This window comes from Nothoprocta perdicaria, unplaced genomic scaffold (genome assembly GCF_003342845.1).
Source record: "Nothoprocta perdicaria isolate Ctin4 unplaced genomic scaffold, notPer1 scaffold_71, whole genome shotgun sequence".
NCBI classification, from domain to species: Eukaryota; Metazoa; Chordata; class Aves; order Tinamiformes; family Tinamidae; genus Nothoprocta; species Nothoprocta perdicaria.
In genome coordinates, this window is record NW_020455988.1 from 1,556,933 (window position 1) to 1,576,752 (window position 19,820).

Here is a 19,820-nt window from a genome sequence, read left to right on the forward strand (position 1 = left end):
CTCGCACCAGCCCTGCAAACCCTTGTTTCCAGAAATTAAATACTGAGTGAGGATCGATCAGCCTTTTCCCGCTACCAAGCAGGAAAAAATCCGATCATAAAAACACCCCCCCACTAACCCCGCACCAAACCCCGGCCTCACCAGGGCCCCCCCAAGGGCTGAGCCAGGTCTAGGCTCACCCACCGCTCTGTCCAACCCAGGGCAGCTCCAGGGCTAAACCTACAAGCATTCCACAAGCAAAGGCTCCGCTGTTACAGTTTGTTCTCCAAACAAGTACTTAGATGTTTTAAAAATTGCCTCTGTTATTTCAAGTGACCCCAATACTTCCAAAGGAAAAAAAAAAAAAAGGCACCACAGACAACCTTGGCCAGTAGGTTAGCCAAAACCAGGATCCCAAGAAAGAGCGGAGACACCAAAGGGTACTTACCCACTTAGAAAAATTTAATAGTTTAACAGTAAGTATATAATGACAAGTGTCTCTAAAAGAGTGGCTGAACTATATAAAAAGGTTTTATTGCAGTTATAGACAAGTTACATGGATTTTAGACATAGATACAACTTCAAATGGCAAACATTTTTTTTCCCCCTCAGATTAAGCAGAAAAAAAAGGTTTCATAAATGCAAGTGACCTTGAAGAGCAGAATGCAGCTTCTGGCTGAAATGCTGTGGCTTAACCATAGTGAACACAAAAAAAAAAAAAAATACACAACTTGGAACAACTAGTAGACAATAACAGCAAGACAAAATGGGAAAGTTTAGTTAAAGACATTTTAAATCTGAGGCTTGAGTTCTGAGATCTGAAAATAAGTTATTTTTTTTCCAACTTAAAAAATACAATTCTTACCTGTTTTCTTTACATAAGAGTAATTTTGTCTCACCTTACAGTATATTTGAGAAGTAACAAGAGCGCTCTCCTTCCCTCCATATGCAGCTGAAAGATCAATTTCAGTGGCATATGACTAATTCTAGGTTGTGCAAGATAAATTCATTATTTTTAATTAAAATGACTTTTTCATATGAAATGTGATTAAATAGATGATTCTACTTAATAGAAATTGTTGTGACAATATTTTTTCCCACTTAAGACCCCAAAGCTTCCTTTTAAAGCATAATATAGTAAAATACAACTTGAAAAACGTGATATTCTCTATGTCCCTAATAACTATATATACAAGCTTCAACACAATAATGCTTTCCTCAAATGTTTCCTCACTAATTCCCAATATTGGTAACAAAAGTGACTTTCTATTTACTTAATAATTTAAGTCTATCCCTCAAACTGTTTTGCCCTACATTTTGGGCAAGAATTTACCAATTCTATTCTGAACACGCACACAAAAAAATCCATGAAACAAGCAAACAAAAAATCCTCCACCAGAACAAAGTTTATCATTAAAGGGAAAGGAAAAAGTCAAATTAACTCTTTCTTTGAAGATAACTTTCTAAATTAACTAAATGAACTTAAAAGTAATATTTTGTACTCAAACTTTATTTGCACCTTTGAATCTTATCAGTGCTTACTCTGTTGATGAGTTGCACACAATTTGAGCTTCCTGTCGTTCCGCAGGTGTGGGCTCTTTCTATATGCTTAGTTCAGTTTATAGGCAACTTTTGGATGTGTATTTCCATAGGCACTTTATTCATAAAAAATACTGTCACAAATTCATTCTAAACACTTGAATCTTCTCCACATAAGACTAATATACTTAAAAGCATGCATCTAACTCAAAATAGATGCAAGGAAAATTTGCACTCAGTGGTTCATTACTCAAAGGCCACATTGCATGCTCACAAATACTTTTTGCAGGGCATTTATACATGCAGCCATTTACGTAAATATTGCACTGTWTGGTAAATGAAAGATAACCAGTTTTCCCTGAAAGATGCATTATATTGCACAGAAGTTCCRTTTTGCTGTGACTTGACTGCATTACAGATTATTTTGCCTTTGCCTCTTCCAAAGGCATTTTTACAATTGCTGAGCTGAAAGCTCAGGGACATTTAATAAAACRTAAAGGTTTCACATCTTCCTGAAGAGAAGATGTTCTTACTACTGCTAGTACTATGAGAATGTCCCTGTTTTAACATGATTGAGAAGATGCCTCTTTAAAAATAGTCCAGCATATGCAGTGCCCTTCATTGCATGCAGCAAAACAAACAATGACTGGGAAGTTTTCTACATCAGAACACACAAAACAGTTTTTCCTCTGTAGGGTGCTTTAAAACAGAAGTTTAGCGACTTCTATAATCCAAATAACCTTAGCTTAAGGCACTTTCACAAGKTCCTGATCTAGAAGATCAGTTCTGGAAAGAATATTCACAATTATATCTCAAAGTTTCTGTTCGGMTTAGCTAAAAATTAAGGCATAACTTAGAGAAAAACAAATAATCATACTACCAACACTTTTAAAAAGTACTGAGTCATTGTCCCACTACAGCTTGCTTTGCTGTTTAAGCAAAGTTTCACTTCTGCTCTTGAGAGACAAGGCTATTCAGCTTCCTTCATAAGTCCATAAGCAAACCAGAAAAAAAGGAACTATTGGATAATAGCATTCTCTATTATGATTTTGTCCACTTCACATCCTCTCTCTGACTTCAATGATGAAGCCAGCAAAATATCTGTGCACCCTTCCCTCCCTCCACAGCCACTACCACCTCTCAGGACTAATTTCTTACGCCTTAATCTTACTCAATATCATTCTTACATTTCAGACGAAATTTTTAAACATTAGCTGTGCTTTCTAAGCACATAAAAAATAGATCTTGGAGGTCTAGTTCAAGTTAAAACTCACATACACTCCTATTTTTTTTCTCTTAAAATATTTTTCAGTTTTTATATAGAGCAGAAAAGTAAAAGGAATATATTTAAATAAAAAGCACTTGAAACAGGCTAAAGTGAAAAATTGTGCTTTATTGAAAAGGTCCATCACAAAACTCTGCTCAGTGTTAAGGGGTGGGAAAAGAATACCAGCTCTGGATAACTTCAAGAGGTTATTAGCACCATATACGGACATAGGTTTGCTTTTTAAAGACATGTGCGGTTACATAAGTTGTCCAAAGTATTGCATTTGTTTAGTAGGTAGACTGTCAATAAAGAAGTTACAACTCGGATGTGCCAACTGATTAAACTACAAAGGACAAGTTTCTTCAATGGGCTTTTGCCAAACTCACCGTCAACAGTGCAAGTAATCGAGATAGCACCTTTTGAGATAAAAAGGTTATAAAGATGCTCATGTTATTGCAAAATACTAGTGCAAGTATTTTGCTCTTTAAACAGCTGACCATAGATCGCAACAGCTTTCACCTTGGTAGTCTAGCATCTCATGCCATACAGAAAGTCAYAAGACTCGGCTGTCACTCACTTCAAGATCTGACACACACCGCAAGCATTATTAATATCCTGGAAGTTTTACAGCTAAAGAGCCAACTTTTATCAACTGAGAATGCTGTAGGCAAAAAGGAAGCCCAGTTTGAGAGCACTAGTGGAAGGTTCAGCACAGGTCTCACTTAAGGAATAACATTAGCTTTTCTTGAATAACTTCTCCTTGGTTGGAGCCCTATCTCCAGTCATCCCACAGAAACAGCACTGCATTTAGAAGTGACATTGTTGTTAACGGAAGTCTTTAGATTTCTGCKCCAAGTCACGTGAAGGCAGTGAGAGCTGCAGCCAACAAATCATGACRTCCTGTTTTGCTTTCAGGTTTTGGTCCAACACCAGCCTTGCAAGACAGCCAGACAGTCATCTCTCTTACACTCTCCTGAACTAGGAAAATAACTACTAGCAATTCACTAACAGCTGCACATCAAGAATTCCTCCAAGCAACTGCTTCCTGATATACAAAGTGCATCCCCGATGCTAGAGATTTTGTAGCTGAAAACAGTTTCAGGCTTCAAGCTGTGTAAAAGTGTCTCCGAGTAAGAACACCTTTTCCCTTGAGACTGGAAGACACACCAAAATCAACACTAGGTCAGATCCCTGCCAGCTTTGAGCTATTTAGGATGCAGTTAGTGGAAGCAGATGAAACGAACACAATTCCGCCCATATTAAAACACACACGCTGCATTTCATGTGGCTGTAACTGTGAAAGATGGATTGCAAAACTAGCATTTACAAAAGCAACAAATCACCCAAAATGAAAGAAGAGTTGAAGCAAGCTTAGCAGTAACCTTGAATGTCTACACACATATTTCATCTGGCAGAGTGACAACACACACAATGGTAAAATCATGTTCCTGCTTCTTCTCCTGCCACCTCTAATTAAAAATAGAAAATAAAGGAGGAGCTCAAACCAGCCTACACATTTCAAGTCTTAATTTCATGCTTTGAGCATAGTACCAATTTATTATCCTCTGCTGAATTAGGACATGGCCCTAAGGTGATTAGCTTTACTATTGTCTCTCTTTTACAAACAGAAAGCAATTAGAAGAACTGACCTTGCAGCTATTGCCATCTCTGAGCCCCAAACGGCTCCCAGCAGGATATGGAAGATGGCACAACCTGGGACGCAGATGCAACACAATCCGCCCATACGTGGAAGGAGACCATGCCCTGCATGCAATGTTGTGTCTGTTCTGGACATCCCTACACACTCATTGCAGCTGGGTCCACAGCTACTCAAGATGCCTCCATTTCAGAGAGTTGGACAACTCATTTTTAATCATTTGTTTAAAGACAAAACCAAACAAAATCCTTCAAACATGTTTCAAAACAGTATTTTGTGAAGATATCAATTGGCACACCAGTTTCTCCTATAATAAGACTTTTAAGTTGCACAAATGCTAGCTGCCTCAAGGTACTAGGCAGAATACAACAGCAAAATCTAGAATTAACAGCACATATGCATGGCTTGAAATATGTATTTCTCCCAGAAGGAACACACACACGTGGACTTAAAAATATATCTACATTTTCCCATTGACATTTACCGAGAGTATAAGCAGCTGTGACCAACCACATTGCAAGTAMAGGACAAAAACATTCACTCCATATCCAACGAGAGGGCAAGGCCAACCAATATAGTGTCAACACGGCATCACCTGGGAAAGCGACCACCAAACAAAACGTGGTGTTAGAGCATCTTTGTTCACCACGGTGCAGATAAGCCCGGCAGTAGCACGCGGCTCCATCATTTGGCTGCAATCACAATCAGTTCTGCCAGAAACAGCCACCTTCCCTCCTATGTGGGTTGGAGCTTTGGGGTGAACATGAGCCCATAGCACACAACCACAAAAAACAAGCTTCTCATGCTGTTAAATTCCAAGTGCTCAGGAAACTAAGTTTTCATTGGAAAGCAAATCAAGTCTTTCCTGTGACAAATAAAAACAACTGACAAAACACATACCGCCACCAACACATAACACATGAAAAATAAAGAACCTTCAACAACAGAGAAGATTTGAGATCCACATTAGCAACTGATCAATATAGTTATTTCATCTTAAAATATCATTCAGGCACTTAAAGGAATTTGTTAGGAAAGATTATCTACTCAAATATGAACATTTTTTCAATAATTTTCACAAGCTATCTTCACCAGAAAGAATATACCTATACCTAGCCTGAAATTCCTATGCATTGTGTTCCAGGTTAGTAATATTTAAACAAGCTGTAAAATCTGTAGAAGCCTCAGCCAGCTGGAGCAAGTTTTTAAATCACATTTAGAGCACCGCAGCAGTTTACTCTTGCATAAGAAGCTGTTAGTGCAGCTAGGAGGAAAGGCATATGAAAGTTTGATAATCACAGTTAAATAATTAAAAGTCTGCAAGCATCTTGGTCTGAAGAGACCCCAATCTGGAGGCTATTCTTGAAAAGCAATATATCACATAGTACTGATACACAGCTGTACTGTGGAATAAAAGATGTAATACAGGCCAATACCTTCCAGTTTTGKTTTTTTTGCAGCGCTAGCTAGTACAGATATAGGTTAGCTCTATAGTACCTAGAAGTTAGCACATTTATAGCTTAGTTTCTTGTTTAAAAAAAGAGAATGCACATAGGCACCATCTCATCCTTYAGTTTTCCTTTCCTTTACCTTTTAATATCTAAAACAGAAGCCTCTGGCCTTCATTTTCACTGCCTTACCAGATTTTTTGGATGACAGGAAGCATCATAACAGTAGCATATAAATGATAACTTACAAAATGATTTTAACATATAGGGAGATTATGTGCACTTAAGCAGGAACACTGAGCTGAACAGTGTCCAACAGAAGTATTGTTTTAAGACTTTTTTCATTTGCCAATTTAGTGCCTGATGTACAATACTTCAATGCAGAAGAATCCTATCTTAGAGTGTCATTCTGATTGTATGTTGAGAGAAGACTTCTAGGTAAATCCAAAATATTTTATATATTGAAAATATCAAGAAAAGAGCGCTGTGAAACCAGCCAGTAAAGCAAACAAATTCTAAGTATTTGCTCAGTACATTAGTTTCATAGAGAAACTTAAAGGACAATTAAAGATGAACTAGAGTCAAGGTCATTTAAGTTAAAGCCCTATGAAAATCCTTTTTAAAAGAAACGAAAAGGCTCTACCTTGCACCACGGTTAATGGACCTGATCTCTAGAGCTGCAAGTCATACATATCTTCTGAAACAAGSAAAGGGATTTGCACAGGCACGAAATAATTTATACAGGAAGAGCAAACTGTTCAGCTGCATACTAATGACAGGACAAGGGAGAAATTCAGGCTTTGAGCACACTCAGATTTCAGATACACTAGGAGAATCTAATCAGAAATATTCTCTCATCTCTTAACATGCATCCCAGCTATGCCTTTTAGTGAGCTTTCATTTATATGAAAGTAGCATCATCTACACAAAGATTACTAAATATTGCTTTTTCCTTCTCCTCTCTGCTTTTATGAGGTAAACATGTCCAGTAAGGCTTCTATAGCGTTGCCTTTTTCTTGCTACTGTAACCACAGCTGTCTTTCCAAGAACACACAAATGCAGAACAATTAACATTTAATACCATTTGCATCCACATGGGAGTGCTAAGCACATACAATAAAAATTTACATCAGTATGCACTTGAAACCACTGTTATTGCTGGCATTGGTTAAGTATCTATTATAATCATGTAGCAGCACGTTTCTTTAAATGTGCAAGTTAGTCTTTTAAATTCATTTTCTTTTTGGAATTCAGGAAACCTCGGATGCAAGTGAAGCATTGAAGTGAGTGCTGGAGGAAGGGCAAGCTCAAGAGTTCAACATAAAAGCTCCTCAGTAGGAAGAGGGAGCATTTTAGTTCCAATCACAGCACAGGTGCAGTTTGAAACAAATATGGATCGTTATTGGAACTCAAGGGAAAACAATTACAGTAACACTATAATACAAAGGGTGTATACAGCCCAGGTAAGAGCCTACAGTCAAACCTGACCAGTATATTAAGTGATTATTTTCTCCTCTTCCTCATTTTTTATCAATTGCATTCCTTTTCCCTCTTACAATGAAACCATATTGTCAACTTCATAGTATTTAAATACAGCAACCAGTAGGCTTTTAAAAATAATTTTTTCACATGACAGCTGTGGTTTATATTGCATATAGTATAGAAGCAAGCACTAGAAAGTGGCATTACTTACCCCATTTTAATCACTTTACAGATAGGCTCAAGTCTTCCAATTTAAACTATTTAAGGCAATAAAAGCAAACTGAAGCTGTTGAGGTAGCAGAAAAGTATGATTCTTTGTCACATATCAACAATATATCCACACCCSTTAAGGGCTTTGAAACAATGGAGAAAGTTTAAGCACTTAAAGCAGGGCTGAGCCAGAACAAGAATTAAGTAGTGTGAGCCAKGGCTGATGTTTAAACTACCACAATAGAAGTCCAGCAGTAAAGTGAAAGTTCAAATCATTCAATAGAAACAAAATGTTTAATTGATTCTACTTCATTTTCTTTCTTTTTTTTTTTTTTCCCCCTTAAGTAGGAACTTCATAAGTATTAAAAAAGAATTCTTGAATGAGGAAACTATAATTTGCTGATAGATTAAAAAACTTCACCAATACAGTAGTGGTTATTTAGCTAACTAAATATCTAGGTTAGCAATGGTTATTTAGCTAACTAAATATCTAGGTTAGTAATGGTTATTTAGCTCACTAAATATCTAGGCTATTAAAGTATTTGTTATTTACCCACCAGATGATACCAGCTGTTTCAGATCCTTACTGGAATGCTTTTCATCACATGAATTCAAGGCATGAATTGATGAAACTCATTCACAATTCTTATATATGGCTCAACTTCATATTTTAAAATATTATGCTGTACAAAGTTGGATGGATACAGCAAGTTTTTTGGGAGATCTATAGACTAACTTTGTACCAATTCAAAAATACAGAAAAACTACTTTCATATAAATGTTTGAGACTGGATTTTCTCGAGCTGCTCATGTTCTGCTAGCAACAATCAAATGAGCCCACAAGTAGGTCTGCACACCCACAACCTCCAGGGGCATGTTAAAAGACAAAACCAAAATAACAAAAAGCACAAAAGCAGCTCACTATAAATAACAAAACCAAACAGCAGCAGAACTATTTTGATTTCTAAGTTTAACCAAGAATGTTTTATAAGGAACATTTTTTATTGTATTATACTTGATAATGCACAAAAGTTTGAAATGCACAGATTATTCTCATGTACAACTTATAGTAATTGATCCCCTTAACTGAAAAAGTCATATTTGAATACTATATCCCATTTTATTAATTTAACTGGATCCTTTTTAAAAACAAGCTGTCATTATTTAAACTATGTTCACACTCGCCACTCAGGACATTTTAAAAATAAGCAGCATTTCCTTTAATACCACTTCACGTCTTTTTCTTCTGCTATTAGGCTTTACTGATTTGGCTTTTACTGAAGATTTGGAAATAAAACAGACTAACTGCAGAAATGAATACAGAACAAACACTTAAACATGGAATGCTAATWTTCTATTTCACTTCTAAACAATACAACACAATAAAAAAAAACAAACAAGAACTAGGTAGCTGTTGATCTGTATTTTTTTGCTACACATTTACACCACAGTAACTTCCTGCAATCTCAACCAATATGCTTATATAGCCATTCTAGCTGGACTAAATCCCTGGGAAAGAGGTAATTTGCATGTGAATTAAACTAGTGTCACTTAATATGAAATGGTTTCAGGTAATAATTAAAGAAATGCTTCTGTTGTATGTATTTACTTGTCACTTTGTTTTTAATAAATCAGAAATGTGCCAAGAGATTAAAAACACAGAAACATGGACCCCAAGCACACTTTAAACAGTTTCAGCAAGAGATAGTTATGAAAGTTAAAAGAAAAAATATAGCCCCATGTAGGACTGGGCCTTGCATTCCTTAAGGAGGTGAAATCTATAGGACTCTTGCCTGAATTAAGAACAGTCTAAACACTCCTTTCAGTTAAGTAGTTTTAATGTGTTTAACTACACAGCAATATATGTGTGTGCTTACATGTATACACACCGATAGGCACTGTATAGCTATACACAAGCCCAAACTGCAGTTAAAGATTGAGACTTTGAAATAGTATCTTTTTAAAAATAAAATTGTAGGCCCCTTGAGCTCTCATTATTAGCAGCTTTTCCTAATTTTCAAAGTCACCAGGTAGCACAACAGTTTAAATATAAAATAAAAATGTAAAAATTGGTATATAGTAGAATACATGGGAGATGGTGGTAGTGGTAGTATTTTAGGGTCATAGGATATTCATTCCCATAGAGTGTAAAAAATTCAAGACTCGCTTCCAGCTGTACCAGTGATGCAAGGTCTTACCTTCATTAGCAAGAATAATGCAACAAAACATTTCCCACCATTGTGTTATTTTCTGTTCATCTCAACACACAGACATTGTGCCTAAGTTTTAACACATTTTTGCCCTTACACTCCAGAAACCCTGAAGATAAGATTTTGGGGTGCTTTTGTGAATGAGTGACAGTTAGCAATGAAAGGGGTGTGTTCTTTGGCACCTCTATCTCACTTGTAAAGCCAAGTCCTGCTCCATTTTCATTAAGAAAAGAATCCCATCAAGCGGCGCAATCTATTAGCACTGAAGAGTAGAATAGGCCTGTACAGTGKGATGGATAGGAAAACATATGAAATGGCAATATATTTGTCTACAATTGTCTTTCCAACCAATTGCACAGAAGTTTGGTCCACTTCTTCAGTTACAGTGTAGTCCTCTTGAGAACTTTGGTTACAGCATTAGTGTTTTGGTAAAAAACAGAGCAGACGCTTTCTTCCATTTCTTCAGGTAGATTTCTCGTTGTCCTCTCCTGTCTTCTGAACCCGTGAATACTTTTTGCATGAAGATTTGAAGCAGCTGGGAGGCCAGGATATCGGCCAGGAGAAGCTGCAAGGAACTGAGCCTTGCACGTTCTTCTCAAAGAAATAAAATATTGGATACCACCATGCTCGAGATAGAAAATTTGTCTGCGAAGAGACCTTTAAAGTCTGTTTTGGCACAAACAGGCAAGGAAGAAAAGGAAACAGAGACAAGATAATCAGTTCCAAGCATTATAATCAATYGAGACATAAGGATAATTAAAAGTTCCAATATATCTCAACATGCCTATGTGGAGAATAGGTGTATTTAGCCTGGAAAAACCTGATAATAATGAACAATAATATATAATCTTATATAATAATTATAATATCATATGCCAAAATYGTTGATAACTGAACATCTTGTTTACAGAGGAATATTTTGGAACTATATTATTCAGAGGCACAAAACACCATGTATTTGTGAATGCAGTCCTTGAAGGCCTGTTTCTGCCATGTTTCCCCCATGATGGGGCCAATAGCTGCAGACTATGTTAAAACRGCTTGAAAGCTGATATTCTGTGCTCCTACTCAAAAGGGCACTTGAACCAGTGAAGGCAAATGTCTTTTGAACAGGCAATGTTACTGACATTTATGGAAGAGCTGCCATTGGAGTTCTTGGTAGTTTAAGTTGGAAAGAAATTTCAGTAGTGTTGCTACTATTTATTCCATCTAAAACAATTAAGGTCTACTCTGTACCACAGCAACAAAACATTGAAGTGCCAAAATGCAGTTTTGTCACTCACTTCAGATCCAATCAAGAAAAAAAAATCTTAATCATAGTAAAGTCAAGCTATTTGCCAAGCTATATCTCAAATATGTCAAACTATATTGCTATGAACTTGTGTTTTAATACCAATTTGAATAACTATTTTTGGTGTTTTTGCAGAACAAATGCAGTTCATGTGTTGATTATAAACATACTTAGTACTCACCTTTTCATTAGCCATTGAGTGGTACCACCAGAAGAGACGTGTGGTAATGTAGTAGGCAATGATGACATCTACAGTGTAGTGTTCATGAGCAACGAGGATGCAAATTATGCCAGCAGCACTCATCAGCCAGCAGATCAAGTGATACCACCAGAAATGACGTGGTGAATCTGTCAAATGGGAAGGAGGCAGAGAGTTCACAGTGGGGAAAAACAACAACAAAAAACAAAGGCTGCTAAATTTTAAACACACAACTAATTTAAATACACAATGAAAAGCTCCAGCTTTGTCAAAATTGGACAAAGAACTGAGCTAACTTACTGTAGTTCTCTTATTCTGCAAAAGAAACCCCAGATGAGCTTGCAGTTACGCAGGTAGCACTATGACCCACTTTCTAGTCAAATTAAATTTTCCAGTTAAGTCACAGCACGTGAAAAAGGGACAGGATAGAGGTAAGACAAACCCTTTGGTTGTTTTGAATGCTTTGATACTCTATTCTTTCTGGTTTCAGTGTTTTTTTTATACAGCATTTTAGGCAGAATGTAACACTGTAACAATTCTCTGAACATTTTAGCAAAGGAAAGCATGTGGCTAATACTGGCCACTCTTAGTTCTGCTTCAGGGAAATTTGCACATGCCAATAAGCCAAACTAGCAATTGCGTTGTCTGGGATGCCAGTAGGAGTAGATTCTAACTCCAAATATATGAACTGGGAAAGAAGCACCCAACTCCTGCAGTCACAAGCAGTCAAGCCTCAAGGTAAAGGGCTACTTACCCTCTATCAGATTTGGGAATGCTCAAGCCACAGAAAATGCCTAAAACCTAAGGTCTATGAGGCACTTTAAAAAGCTAGTCTGCATATCTAAATAGAGCATGTTTTACTCATTTTGAATAATCTGTCAGTGAATAATGAAAACCTGGCTGCTTCAATCAGTAATCACAATATTTATAAAAATAGAAGCAATGTGTCTAGGCACRTTAGGCCCTTAAAGCTCATACCACCCACAACCCTTATTTCCACACTGCAAATGCATTTTAAAGACAAACACAGAGTTTCTGTAATAGCTAAACAGTAACCTTTGGAAGRTAACACTTTTATAATGCACGTCCATCAAGTGCTTTGCCAGTACAGATCTGAACAAAAATATATTTAAATACYGTAACTTACATTCTTTGATGAATAGGTAGATGAGCGTTAGTATCACAGTGTGACCACTGAACAGGAAGTCTCCACACAGTATATGAGATCCAGTTATGGACAAGCCACCACCAGAAATCAGTCGCAGGATCCTCTGCACCTTTGCCTGAGAATCTCCATTCAACTACAAAACAAGAAGGAAAAAAAAGATATGCTAAGTGATTTGATTAAACTTCTTGCCCAAACATACATGAGCTGGAGATAAAAAGGAAACACTTGTCTGCGTGTTCCTTGGTTTCTTCCACATACTTCTCAGACTAGTAGCATGCAGGAGATTTTTTTTTTTTTTTAAATAGGGATTACAATCAGCTCAATTCTTTACACATTAGGCAATCAGCCAGTTGCACTTCTCTGTTCAAATCAACTCTTTACAAAAATAGTTAGAAGGATAACTGTATTCTAGAATCAAGAAGAATATATGAGAAAAATGGTTTCCTTAGCTGTAGGCATGCATTTTAACAGAGGTTTTCAGAGTTCTTAATCTCCTTCTGATGGCAGTAAAAGTGATTTTCAGCACAGAAAAGCTTCAARATGTCCATCTTCAGTGCAGAACCACTGTTCTCACATTTTGTTTGTCAGCRCAGCTGCCATGATGCACTATTTACTCCACATTTATTGGAGCGGTCCCAGGCCTACAACTTTCTACTAATGTAAGCCGATAGTAACAATTCCTTAAATCACTGCTTAACTGCACTGACAGATTTAAGCATTATTGTATGCATCTATATGGATTAGTTAAACGAACTAAACCTGGTTTAGTCTCACACACACACACTTTTTGTGTTTTTGGCAGGGATACACAGTCAACTTAAGGTCTTCAGAGGGCTCTTAACAGAGCAGTCRCTGAGAAACAGGATGAAGTTCATAAGCTCACCTCATCACCACCCCCGCCCTTGTATTTTTTTTTTAAAGSCTAATACAGCAAGTCAGTTCACTCATTGAGCAGCAGGAGCATTTCACAGGTTCTCTATTTTGAAGCATCTTAGCAAGAGCTTCAAGCTCTTGCAATTATTTCATGCAACTTGATTTATTGCTAGCAATCATATCTACTTTTCTGAAAGATACCAGTTGAAAGTTACATTGGTTATTAAATGACCAATGTAKCTGGAATGCATCAACTGTATTGTAAAGGGACATGAGGGTTCGAAGACTAAGTATGATGAAGCAAAGTCTCTTACTTTTGGTGCACACTGAAAATGCATCCCAGGCACAGGTAAGGTGGTAACATACATGGTAATGCAGCGGTACAGGTACAAAGTTCCTATTATAAAAAAGAATCTGCGTCCCACTATTGATCTGAAAAGAGAAAGTGAACAAATTCATATGAAGGATTCACATATAACAATTTGGGACCTCCAGCTTTATTAAATGGCTAAACCCCTAAAATTAAGCAGGGGATCTCTAGAGTTCCGTTCYCTGACCCCCACTCCACACTTGGCCAAGTCAAATACAAAAAACATAACGACACTCTTTGCACATTGTCTTCAGGTTAYTGTCTTGTTAGATGATGGCAGATCCAGAAGGACAGGACAGCCACTACTACAGAGTTTCAACCATGTCTATCTAACCACGGTAGCTTGGCCTGGGTCTAGCTTAGGTAAACAGTTTAGGTGTGCTGTCATAATCACTGTTTCACTTGGTCTGGCAATYTTAATATTTCCATCCTATATTATAAAGAAGCAATCAATTCTAAAGTCTCTATCGCTTAAATAGAGAAAACAAGAGAGCTTCTGGTTCAGTGCTAGTGAACTGTGGCTTCTTCTTTAGATTTGGAAGAGAATTTTTCTAAGAAAAACACTACTATCCTTTTTAAACATACACATTTCAATAAACATACTCTGGGAAGCCCAGTCCCAGAACACRACTAGCACACATAAGGTCAAAAAATTCATATTAAAAATACTATTCTATCATTAGGGAAAAACCCTTGTCTCCACTTCCAGCATGAACAGTGCATCATTTTCAAATGAATTAATCCCTTTGCCTTTTTCCTGCCAGCTCTACTGCATCACATTGCTACAGATTCTACCTTAAGATTTCTTTTGAACATTATGGAATTTCTTCTTTTCATTGTAAGCCATACAATGAAAACTGTATGGCTGAGTACTGGCTGAGAATAAAGTTCAATCCTCCCGAAGTAAATAAGCCAACATTTTCAAAGCACATAGCAGAAGAAAAAAAAATAAAGCTACTTACTTGTATCTAAGAAACAGCCACTGGAATATCCATAATCCAACTAGTATCATCCCATTTATTTCTGATACAGAAAAAGCCCAATTCACACGATCAATATAATCAAAGAACTTGTCAGGCAAGGGAGGGCTAAGCTCCTTTGGAGGTACTCTCTCGTGGACCACAGTGATCATGACAGTTGTTAGAATCAAGTTGAAGAGAGCGTAGACAAAGGCAATGCCTGTCTTCCACCACTCCAGGGGAAACTTGTTCCGAGCTTCCGCAGGCATAGCAATCTGGATGTAGTCAGGATACTTCTTGGTGCTTTTCCGCAAGCCATTGGATAAAGCCTTTGGTTTGCTGGTGCCATTTTTGCTCTCCTCACTAACAGAGAGAGTAGGTCGCGCGTAGCCGTTAGACRTGTCATTGCTTTGGCCCTCCATGTGCTCCTCGAGCTTGGCTGTCTCGATGGTATTCATCCCTAGGCTGTCTGTCCTCACCAGGCTCACCAGTTAGCAGTGCTCAGGCTCTCCTTGAGCTCCTACTCCTTCAAGCCCAACGTACTTCTTCCTAGGCAACTTCTGATTTCTAGTAAAACCCTTAAGTAGTGTTCATTGTGCTTCCACTATTCAGATAGTGTAAAGCAAGCCCCGGAGAAAAGTCTTTCTTTTCTCTAGAGCTGTATCATCTGAAAAAAAAAAAAAAAGGAAAAAGAAAGAAAACAGTGCTGAAGTCTTATGCATCTGGTAGTGTACAGTGAACAAATTAAATTATAAAATGCTTGTTACAAGTTTAAACAAGTTCTGCTTACATGCACATTAAAAGACACTAAAGACAAGTAGTTACTGTGCAGTAATTCCAAAGCAATTACTATCCAATCTCTCTTGATAAGCTTGAGGTGTTTGGGGGCTAGTATCAATGTATGTTCCTCTCCCACCCACAAGATAAGCTATATAGACCTTCATGAGCATAACAGCACAGTTGTKGGAGTTAAGCCTAGTTCATATTTGCAACAATCCTGAGTTTTATCACTTATAGGCATTCTTCACAAGTTTCACCTTCTTAACCAGGGGGTTGCAGCAGATATTAAACAGTTTGTCCACTGAAATTTGTCATTTCTGCTAGCACAGGGGATGCTATAGAAGATTATACAGGATTTGTTTTTAAGGCATAAAAGATGCATCCATCTAGAAAATTCACTCAGTGACTGGCTCTACTAATGCTTCCTAGATCTAAAATTGCAATATGCGTTTCAGCTGCTCAGTTAGGCTCTCAAAGTGAGGCCTGTACAACCAGCCAGACACCGGACGTGTCCACCCTGCAGCACTCCTGGTCCCAGTCACCCTGCTGCGCTCCCGGTGCCGGTCACCGCCACCCTGTAGCGCTCCCGGTGCCGGTCACCCTGCAGCGCGCCTAATCCCAGTCACCACCACCCTGCAGCGCTCCCAATCCCAGTCACCCTGCAGCGGTCCCGGTCACCGCCACCCTGCAGCGGTGCCAGTCCTGGTCACCCTGCAGCGCTCCCAATCCTGTCACGATCACCCTGCAGCACTCCCGGTCCTGGTCCCGGTCACCCTGCAGCACTCCCGGTCCTGGTCACCACCACCCTGCAGCACTCCCGGTCCTGGTCCCGGTCACCCCGCAGCGCTCCCGGTGCCGGCAGCGGTGCGTGGGGCTGCCGGGTGCGGAGCTCCTTCCATTGTGACAGCACCAGAGCCGCGCTGCATCACAGACCGCTGCTGCCACGGCCCACTAAAACCCACCGCACGGTAACCACGGGTGGGCTGCTTGTAGCGAGGCCATCTACAGACAGACCGGTCTGAAAAGCATTTGAAGTCCCCAGGTGAAGCCCTGCTGTGAACCCAAGGCCCGTGGTGATGCACCCCAGGGCTGCACCCTCTCGAGGGCTATTTCCCTGTAACACCAAGGCCACAGTGTACACGGCCGCTCTCCTATGCAGCCAGCCCAATGTTACTTATGCACATTAGTAAAGGAAAGCCCCTAGCAAAGTGCAAAATACTAAGAGTTACCGCTATAAATCACATTATGTGCATAGCTCCTAAACCTGTTTAAAAAGTATCTTTAAGCAAACTRAAAGAGGAGGAAGAGGCATTTAATGTGGTCAGCATGTAAACCTGGCTGACATTCTAGCTGCTGCTCCCACTACAGGAAGAGAAACAGCCAGAAAGGGCGAAAGCCAACTAGCGTTCGTACAAGTAGCCCTAAAATATTCAAGCACCTCCCAAATTAACTGCTCACTTTATCTCTGGAACTTACCAGAAGGCTTTTTCTGAATCTCTACCAATAAGGTATATGAAAACAGAAAGAAACAAAATCAAACAAAACAAGAAAACCCACACGTAAACAYATCACAACCAATCGATATTCTTCCCTCTCATTACGAGGCTGGAAATCCTGCTTCCCAAGAGAAAGGGATACTTCACCCAGCAGCGGGGCAAGGACTTCTGTTGTGCTTCCCACCACAAATATTCTTTTGGAGTAGCTACAAAATAAAAGCTACTTGAAGCAGAAGAGTGTTGCAGCTCTCACAAGTCTTTCTCCTTGCACACACTTTCTTCAGCTCCCTCGACCTAGTATGGGTACCCACATACCACAATGCTAGAGACAACAGAGATGGAAAAAGGTGCTTTAATTTCACACCTACACACAGGCACATGGAGATGGAGCTGAAGTTAAGACTTTCAGACCTTTGTAGTTAACAGTTGYAGAGTCTTCTGCAATGAGTCATGTACTGACACCTGGGTCTGCACTGGCCTTACCCTTTGGGAAGAGGATGGGGAAAGAGGAAATCTTCCTCCGAAGGAAGAAGCAAGCACTGTTTTCAGGCATAATCAAGATCTCATTTGTAGAAGTTACATTACTGGAGGGGATTGACCTGTAGGAGCATCTACAGCTTCTCACTGCTTTAATCCTTCACTTATCTATGCAAATTATCACCTGCTTTCATGAATCGGGTTGTCACTAGTTTCAGTGAAAAATCAAAAAAGTCAAAAGAGAAAGGGAGGACAGGGGCCTATGTCATCGATTCATCCTCAAGCTTTGTTTGCTTCCCTCCATTTTAATGGGATCTGGTCTCAAAAGCAAACAACTCAAGTTCCAATTAAGTTGATTGCTACATCGCAAGCTTCTTTGCATCCATCTCTTCCATGTCTACTCTTTAACTAAAGARCTTAGAAATAACGTTCCCCATCTCCAGTAAGGAACACCCAGGGGCCAGCAACAGAAAAATCAGCTTTCATATACTCTGCTCAAGCATTAGCTCATAGATCAGTTCCATTAAATAAAAATACACTGACATACTAACATTGCAATGTTTTCCTGCATGTCTCTGGGTTTACATATAAGAGCCATAGCCTAACCAATGATTTTCCATGTATTTTCATTAAATATATAGGGAAAATAGAAACAGTATGCCAGCTGCTTCATTCTGCTCCCAAAAGCAATACAAAACCAGGTGACCCTTTCCCAGAAGTGGAGATCACAAAAGTCTCAGAGCTTTGTCCCACTTTGGCTTACAGCAAGCAAATATTGCATCAGAACAATACCCTGCCAAGCTACTTCTATAAAAATTTATTATTCCTTTGTATTCTGATTTCCAGAAGGTAAACCTGCATTTCAGAAGTGTATTGTATATCTCCAGCTCTAAGTAGTAAACATGCTTTGAAATTTAGAAAGAAACTAAGACTTCCCATGCACTGTTGTATTCTCCAGCACTGYCTTCTTAACCCTAAAAATAGGAGAGCATTAAATAAAGCTTTAACAAGTGAAGCTGTCTGGCTCCAGCTTTTCCCCTCAATTTTAATGACACACCAAATCCTAATGGAACATTACACTAATGCAACATTTGTAAGTGAGGCCTAATTTTTGATTCCCAGAATTTCATCTTCAGCTTGCACACCCATCTCAAGGATCACTAATCCCTGCAAACAGTCTGCTTCACAAGCAGCCCTGCGCCTTCTCATCAGTAAAGAAAGATGAGAATGCCTTTAAAAGCAGCACACCTAAGAGATTAAGATATAGGTCATAGTGAAGTAGTCAAAACACAGCCTCAGCTTCATTTTAAGTGATTAGCCTATGATTGATTAAATCAGTTTAAACAGGTAAACCTGTTAAATCAAAGAAATCTTTGTATTAAAGAAAAGCACTTCCCTTGTGTGAAAAGGCCATTAGAGTCATCTGCTTCACGGCTGCTTTTAAGGAGCTTAAGTTCCAGTAAAGAGCCTAATATGACATCCAAGGGGGATTATCCAYACCCCTGGCATAGGCACAGCTGGACAGCCCGGTCACCCTCCTCCCCTGCGTGCGGGTCAGTTCTTCAGAGCCACCCGAGGTGGTTTTATCTTGACCTCCACAACCGGGGACAGAGGAGATTTGGAGTGATTCCTATCCACACATACCCAGCAGCACCAGYAACATGAGGACAAAGGAAGACTATTTTGGAAATATTTAACAATATCTAGCTAAGTCTTCAGGATCAAGTTGCACCTTTATTACAGATGAATAATAACCTAACACTCTGGAAATACGAGTGGCATGCACATTTTTATATGCCTAAATCTTGCAGAAAAAGCTGTGTTCCTTCCTAGCACTTTCAGAGATTTATAAAGCATATTGATCTACTGTTTCTGATACATCAGCAAGATTATTTCAAGCCAAGTGCATACTGTGGTCAAGACTGTTTATAGAGATGGTGCAAGACCTATATCCATCTGAGCAGTGATGTGCAAGAACTCAGGTTTCTCCTTTGCAGCATCTTGTCAATACATATACTCCATATTTTGAGAGAAAGCAGAAATCCCATTTATGAAAACCAAAACTGCTGTGCCCCTTGCTGCCAGCTGCCTGCTGAGAGAGATGAAGGGGTAGAGAACAGGCTGCCACCCSTGCAGCCTCCTGCAGAGGCTGAACACGAACTCCAGACAGCCCCGAGGTTTCCGCTYGGTGTCCGGAAGGGCCGAGCACACCTGTGGCTGCACACACCTACGCGGCTCCCTCCAAGGTGTAGTTAATGCCCTTGCATTAACTGCAAGAGCTTCCTCCTTCCTGTGCGGAGGATGCAAAGTCCCCACGTGAAGCCCAGCTACCTTACAAGCACGCCGCACTTCAACACCACACACGATCCCTACCACTGTAAGCTCCGGAGCACCAACTAGAGGGACTCGACAAGG

At 39.2% G+C, this 19,820-nt stretch overlaps 1 protein-coding gene across 1 annotated transcript; it reads right to left on the reverse strand.

Moving 5' to 3' along the window:
• Positions 1–9,240: 9,240 nt before the first annotated feature.
• Positions 9,241–15,310, reverse strand: SGMS2 (sphingomyelin synthase 2). The gene is made up of 5 exons (XM_026050897.1): positions 14,656–15,310; positions 13,638–13,755; positions 12,430–12,583; positions 11,265–11,431; positions 9,241–10,458 (listed from the first exon to the last, which is right to left on the reverse strand). Exons 1-5 carry the CDS (start codon positions 15,108–15,110, stop codon positions 10,255–10,257), a joined length of 1,098 nt encoding a protein of 365 aa, XP_025906682.1. The 5' UTR covers positions 15,111–15,310; the 3' UTR covers positions 9,241–10,254.
• Positions 15,311–19,820: the final 4,510 nt, after the last annotated feature.